The 7,500-nt window shown below is 46.5% G+C and overlaps 1 protein-coding gene across 1 annotated transcript in view; it reads left to right on the top strand.

Annotated features, from left to right (window-relative positions):
* The window catches only part of LOC138983707 (LHFPL tetraspan subfamily member 6 protein-like), a 35,534-nt gene that overhangs the window by 22,790 nt on the left and 5,244 nt on the right, over positions 1 to 7,500 (top strand). The window contains exons 3-4 of the mRNA XM_070357016.1: positions 2,274 to 2,656; positions 2,958 to 3,056. Of these exons, the coding sequence (XP_070213117.1) occupies positions 2,275 to 2,656; positions 2,958 to 3,056 (481 nt within the window). The 5' untranslated portion in view covers position 2,274. The remainder of the gene's footprint in view (positions 1 to 2,273; positions 2,657 to 2,957; positions 3,057 to 7,500) is intronic.

Below are 7,500 nucleotides of genomic sequence, written 5' to 3'. Positions count from 1 at the left end.
AAATTGTGTGTGTATTGTCGTGTTTAAAGTCAGACCTTTCCCTTGGTGTCGGAGCGGGTAAAGAGGCCTTAACGTTATCAGTGGAGACTTTAAAATGGAGACGATGGTTGCAGGGTACGACGCGTGACGTCATCAGACAACGCGTGAAACAACATGTGATAAGCCAACTCCTGATTCGTTTTGTCCTCACCGAACGGTCCCTATGGACAATAACATGTAATACGCTAAACAACATGTCATCTACTGTAGAAGTCCTTTGATTAAAGTACCAAGTAGGTGGTTTTTTTCTTCAGAAAAGACGCGAGAGAGTGATGAAATCTGCAGATGTTATTAGATTTAATAACAATTTTAAGGAAAGCGACTCTAAATATATATAGACAACAAAAGTAAGTCAGAGTTATGCGGAAATAGTCTCCTGTCATATGTGAGAGGGATGAATTTAAACGAACAAACGAATGTGTGCAAAACCCCTGAGATTTTATCAGAATTATTCTGTAGTAGTGTTTGCATCCTCAGTTTTTATTCCTACTTGCACTGAGGTACATTATGTGTGTGTGTGTGTGTGTGTGTGTGTGAGAGAGAGAGAGAGAGAGAGAGAGAGAGAGAGAGAGAGAGAGAGAGAGAGAGAGAGAGAGAGAGAGAGAGAGAGAGAGAGAGAGAGAGAGAGAGAGAGAGAGAGAGAGAGAGAGAGAGAATGACGTTTAAACATTTTGCAGTTGTCGCTCTGTCTTTGTCAGGGCGTTGACATTTTTAATTGTGCTCATAGTTCATTTATGATCCTCCTCAGTCTTCCTCTCTCCTCTTTTTACGTCTTGGTGCACGTGCACACGCAAACAGGGGTCAAGGCCAAGGGGCCCAAGATAAAGAACCAGCCTTTTTGTCAACATTATGTAAAGCGCTACAGAACCGTCCGCAGATTTGCATGGGATATTGACAACCGTTTACATACCGGGCAAATACGAACAATACATACTGCTTGGTCGCTTTCTCTGCAGAGTAGTGTTTGCAGTGTCTGTGAGTAGGCCTACTGCTTTCAACTTTCTCGTTTCTGCGCAAGTTACATTGTTGACAATTGTCGACCCTCAATTCTACTGTTTTTGGACAAGTTCTAATTTGACACACTTCAACAGAACTAGCAAACTCTGCTGTCACCGGTGAACCTTAACCAAGTTAAGCCAATCGAGGAGTGGTAAATTGTAGCTAAAAACAGGCAGTACTTCTCTCCCCGGACTAGCTTGATTTGTGTTCAAGGACAAGATAACTATACAAATGTACTCACAAGATACAAAAACGCACAGATAAACACACACACACTCTCACACACACACCCACACACATGAACACACACATACACACGCACACACGGAGACACACACACACACACACACACACACACACACACATGAACACACACATACACACGCACACACGGAGACACACACACACACACACACACACACACACACACACACACACACACACACGCGCGCGCGCACACGCACGCACACACTCACACATCACTGCGTTAAAGGACGTATGAGGTCATTGCTCTATTTGACGTAGTGTTGCACTTGTTTATTTTTTCTGGTACGCAGCTCTCTACATTTGGGGGGGGGGGGGGGGGGCTTCTATCTGGCTTCTGTAAATTATCCCACTAAGATTCGAATTTAATAATGATCCGACAGTGGATTGCGTTTATCGAAAATGTCTTTTGAACGAAACAATTTCAAGATACCTTAAACGAAATTGCCAATAGGTGATACATACCGGTCGATATTTCGTTCGACGTTTTTTTTCTGACTATTATAATATATACTGTAATAACTGTGTTTTAGACTCGGTTTGACCGGTTGGTTTAACCGATCCACGGGCACTTCTGGGAGTCAGGATTCATGTTTGAGAAGGAATACCGGTTTGAAAATTGGCTAGCGCGACCACTGCATTAACGGATCTGAGATGGATTAATAAAGGAAAATCCTAACCAGGTGATGCAGAGCGCTAGTAGCAAGGTTTAAGAAACTGAGAATGAAAGTCGTTGATGTCAATGCGTTTTATACTCTCACATGCAAGGAGATTGGTTCTGCACAACTCTCACTTGTTATAGTCCATACTTGGACCGTTAACTTCCCTTTGTTTCCTGGACATTCAGCATTATATAATGGTTATTTGACTAATTCCGCATTGTTTTACACACAAGATGTTTTTAATAAAAGAAGAAACTTCCAAAGGCTGACAATATCTTCTCAACAAATCGTTATGTTTGTTTGTTTCAGGATGGCTGAGATGGGCTGGCCTGGAGTGATCTGGTTGACTCTGTCAATGCTGGCAGCCATGGCGTCTTCTTGCGGCTTCTTCCTTCCCTACTGGCTCCGGGGTTTCTACGAGGAATCCACCCCTGTTTTCCTGGGTACCTTCCGGCGCTGCAACTACCCGCGTCTGGACGACGAAGGACGGGTGGAATTGGTGCAGGAGTGCGGGAGATATACCCGCTTTTACGACATCCCCAGCATTTGGTGGCAGATTAGTACTGTGGCTTGTGGGACTGGAGCCGCGATGGCTCTCCTGGTGGCGACTGCTGGACTGACGGCATTGTGTGTGCGTTATGTGCTTACGCGGGGAACTGCGAAAGTTGCTGCTGTTTTGCAGTTAATAGCGGGTATGTTTAAAAGTATGTTGGTGTGTGTGTAAGTGGGGCGTGGGGAGGGATGAGTTGGTCGAGAGAGGGTGGGGAATTGTGGGGGATGAGTACAGTTTGTGCGCGCGCGCGAATGTGTCTTTTTGTGTTTATATGTTATTATGCGCGTGAATGTATGTGTGTCTAGAAATATACATTATGTGGGCTTATTTGTTGAATATCTTACTACGCGACCTTGAGTGATGTATGGATGGATGTATGTTTTTTTTTGACTGAATCAGAACACAATTTAGAAAACAACTAATTGTGTGTTCATGGACAGGCTTGTTGATGGGCGGTGGCGTGGCAGTCTACCCTCTGGGCTGGGGCAGCAGAGAGGTGCAGCGTGTATGCGGATTCATCTCCTCACCTTTCGAGCTGGGTAAGCAACAAACAAGATCACGAATCCGCCCACGCAAGACTGTAATAAATAGAGAATACGACATGGCTTGCTGTGTCATAGGATATTTACACGAGTTTTTAAAGATTGAAATGCGAAAGCTCCCCCTATGTGTAACACTATGCACCTCCTCCTATCTCCCTCTACCTTGCCCCAATAGACAATACCTTCCCCTCATTTCCATAGGGCTATCGTACACCCCCCCCCTCATCTAACCCCGTGTAATATCCCTCCCTCTATCCTAATCCCTAAATCTGACTATATCCCCTCCCCTTATCCTACCCCTTCCCCCTGTACCCTTCTCCCACCCCTATCCCCTTCCCTCTCCACTTGAGGAAAGGAAAAGGGAGAGGGGGGGGGGGGGGGCAAGAATAGGGGAGGTCAGTCTACCAATCCTTTGTGTCCCTCCGTCTCCATGAGACGGGTGCGATGGGAAGGGTTGGGTTGACAGATCCCCTCTCTCGAATCTCATGACTAGAGGGGCGCACACAGAGCCTACCCACCCCTCTCCCGCCATCTCTGTGAGATGGGGTGTAGGGGAGAGCGAGTTAGGCAAGGTTGACTGGGCCCCTCTATGCTTCCTTTCAGTTACAAAAAATAGACCCCACCCAAAAGCCTTTCTCAAATTTGCCAGGTCACTACTGTGCATCTTGTGAATAACAGAACGGTTAGCGTGTCTCTGAGTAGCTTCTCTTGAAAAACACCCTCAATACGCAAAAGGTATAAATGAATTTTGTCGTTTAACTTTGAGTCATTTAAATTTTCTCTAATCGATAAAATGTCCCAATAAAAGTGAAAAATATACCTTAACATTCAGCCTACGTTGAAGAGCACTAGCGCATAAAACAAAAATACTCGTCGTGGTCAAGTGAACACTGCTCATTTCATTCGACGATCTTCACACACGCCCAATCCCCGTAAAACAACCTGCCAACTGCCGTTGTAAACACATGTGCTTTTGTGGAATTGCTTATCTGCGTTTGAAAGAATTACGCCAAAGAATAATCGATTTGGGTACGTATAGGGAGAGAGAGAGAGAGGTAGAAAGAGAGTGAGAGAAAGAGGGGGAAAGAGAGAAAGCGAGGGAGGAGAGAGAGAGCCAAGATCACATACTGACACACACACACACACACACACACACACACACACACACACGAGCACACACACACACACACACACACACACACGCACACACACACACACACACACACGCACGCACGCATGCACGCACACATGCACTGACGCACGCACGCACAGACATTTTCACTTTATCTTATTTTGGAAATGAGGTAATGGTTCACTTTGAAGTAAAACAGAACATCAACAAATACTCAGTTCTACATCAAAATACCGATTAGACAATAATAGGGTTTCTCCACTTATCTGTAATATGAAGAATATATAAAATGTCAAAGTCAAGCGACAACAAATAGTACGTTCTACATCACAACTAACATGCAACATTATCTATTTCTGTTCCTTACCATAGCACTGTAGTTAATTGATTTGAAGAATCTAAAAAGTGTCAATGTAATACAGTATCCGTGGATTTTTATCTACAAAATATCGACCTTTCATTCAGAAAATGTCAGTTTTGTATTTGTCACGCAAACCAGACTTTTTCTGCTGTTTCAATTTTGTTTCTCCCTACTAGTTGTTTAAATGATTTTAGGATCATTGGCGTGTTTCCGTGTCCTTACAACTTCAGTTAATCTTCGAGTATACAACAAGAATATGGATATAAAATGATAAATAGGCTTATTTATTAAGAGATATAATGAGAAACAAAAACCAACTATGAAAGCACACTATTATGCCAATACAGTACTGTTGTTTGCTGACAAATCAAAAATTAGCAAGGAAAGTCAGAAAAAGTCTCGTGACCTCCAATTTTATTAGTTAGTGGCTTGACTGGCCGGGACGGACACTGGTCAACTTAATGTGCAGAGAAAATGTAAGTTTTACGCCCTCACGGCAAAGCCATTAGGGGCATGTTACACGGGAAAACCCGGCTTTGTATGAAAATAAAAAATAAAAATGCAGGGGGGGGGGGGGGGGGATGTAGACAGCTGGCTGCCGGCTGCTAGAGGAGACCTGAAATGGGCTAGGGACCGGGTTGGGTCGTCTTGGGTCAGTGCTGAAATGGTTACTTTATTGGCTGTTGGCCGAACGGACACCCGAGCTTCATATTTTTGCATGCATGTATTCGTGTTTCCAAGGCCTGAGGCTTTCGCTGTGACCCTGGGATCTTTATCGTGCGCGTGCGTGCACACGGGGGTGTTCGGACACCGAGGAGAGTCTGCACAAAGTTGACTCTGGGACACACATCCCGCGCCGAACTTGGGGGTTGAACCCACGCTGATAGTAACAACCGGTTTTAAAGCCAGCGCCTCTACCGACTGGGCAAACCCCCCCCCCCCCCCCCCCCCAATTGGTTGGGGTCAAGAAGTTCCATGGAGGGCGGGGGGTATGGAGTAACACATAGTGTTTTACTCAGAACATTCCCACCCAGGCAGAGCCGCGCTAGGGGTACGCATTACCGTAAAGCTGGCAGTCAGTGCTACCAAATGTCGTCTGTGTCTACCAAACGATGGTGACTTAATGTGGGTCTATGTAAGCAGATGCCAGCGCAAGCAATCTGATGCAGAGTCAGGAGGCGGTTTGGTACAAGAGAACCTTAGAGGCCACAGCCTCGGCCGTCTAAGGGATCTGTGTGTCTGGAGGCACATTTGGTTTCTGAGGATCAAGCGGAGCTGTTGCCTCTGCTCCCAAGTTCCCGTGTCTGGAGGCGTTTTTGGTATGGAAGCAAACCTGTAGGTTGGGGCCTCTGCCTTTCAGGATGCCAGGACTACAAAATGTGTGTCTTGGGACACATTTAGCTTAAGATTCCAGAAGTGGATCTGTGCTGTGCTGGGTCTGCTGCAAGCACACTAGAACCAGCTTGCAACAGTTGAGGTGAACAGATTGGTGACCAAGACCATCATCGGTTTCTCTCCGAGTGATGGGTGTGGGCGGAGAAAGTCTCCCAGACTGAGAGCATTCTCCCTTCTGTAGCGGATGAGACTAGACATCTCTTCCTTGAGAGTGTCACAACCTTCAAACACGTGTGTGAGGTGTCCAGTCTTGCCACACTGACAGACTACCTTGTCCCAGTAGATGCGGCTGCTGACCGTGCACAAGCGACGCAACAGGCTCATGGGTCTCGGGGGGAGTGGGAGGTGGTGCCCTTTCCTATTGTAGGGGAGGTGTATCCATCCTCTCTCTTCACATGTTTGTGACAGTGTCTGCTCTCTTTCCTCTCTTTTTAGCTTGGCTAGCAGCAGTTTGGCTTCCTGGCAGGAGAGCCGAATGTCTGTCACTGGCATGGTTGACATAGCCGCTGCTTTTGCTGCTCTGTCCGCCATTTCATTTCCCCGGATTCCTGTGTGGGATGGCAGCCACATGAGGGAAAAGTCTGTTCCTTTTGTCATAATTTGGTGGGCTAAGAAATGAATTTCAGTTTGCATCTCTCCTCTGTTCTTGGTGCCATATGCAAGTGCTTGCAACGAGGATTTTGAGTCCGTAAGGATGACCACCCCCAGAGGTGGGGTTGGCAGATCGTTTATCAGTGTGCAGGCCATGTAGATAGCAAATAACTCTGCAGAGAAGATGCTGATCCCCTTGTTTAGCTTGTATTTTCGTGTTATATCAAGTCCAGGAATCGACAAGGCACACCCAGCCTCCCCTGACTGCAGGATCGAACCATCTGATCGATCTTTTCTTTTGCAACTGTGGCTAGCAGCAATGGGTCTTCTGCCTTTTTGAGGCCGTCTCCATAGTCCATGATCAGATTTGGGGCTTCAAGCAGCCATGGAGGGTAAGGAAGAGTACCACCTGTAACCTTTTCCTTGGACAGGGCACTCTGTTCCCATATGCCCTTCACATGGTTGTATATTGGGAGCACTGTTTGGTATGTATGAGTCTTGGATTCAAGAGCTTTGTATTGCATGTGGTCGGTATCTCCCATGTCTGGGGTAAATACTTCCACTGCCGTGTTTGGGACACAGTGTATTCTGACAGCCAGTTGTGCACATCTGAGATGGCATTCCTCTTTCAGTGGCAGCCATCCCACTTCCTGGTAAAGTAGAGTGGAGACTGCCGATCTGGGGACCCCCAGCGCCACTTTGAGAGCGGCTCTTTCTACTCTTTCAAGCTTTACCCACTGACTGTCAGGAGCTGCAAAGAAAGCCTCTTGGCCGTAGCTGAGGCGCGACCGAACAAGGGCACTGACAAGATGGATCAATGGTTTTCCGACTGCCCACGACTCTCTGCTCAGAACCTTTATCAGATTTAGGGAGCGTTGAGCTTTTCTCACAAGTGAGTCTATGTGTGAGCCCCAGCTTAATGTGCAGACCCAGAGACAGTATCCATATCCCACCCCGTGTCA

The sequence above is a fragment of the Littorina saxatilis genome, linkage group LG13, assembly GCF_037325665.1.
Source record: "Littorina saxatilis isolate snail1 linkage group LG13, US_GU_Lsax_2.0, whole genome shotgun sequence".
Lineage (NCBI taxonomy): Eukaryota > Metazoa > Mollusca > Gastropoda > Littorinimorpha > Littorinidae > Littorina > Littorina saxatilis.
The sequence above is the reverse complement of the archived record's forward strand: the minus strand, read 5'-3'. Positions and strand labels throughout refer to the sequence as shown.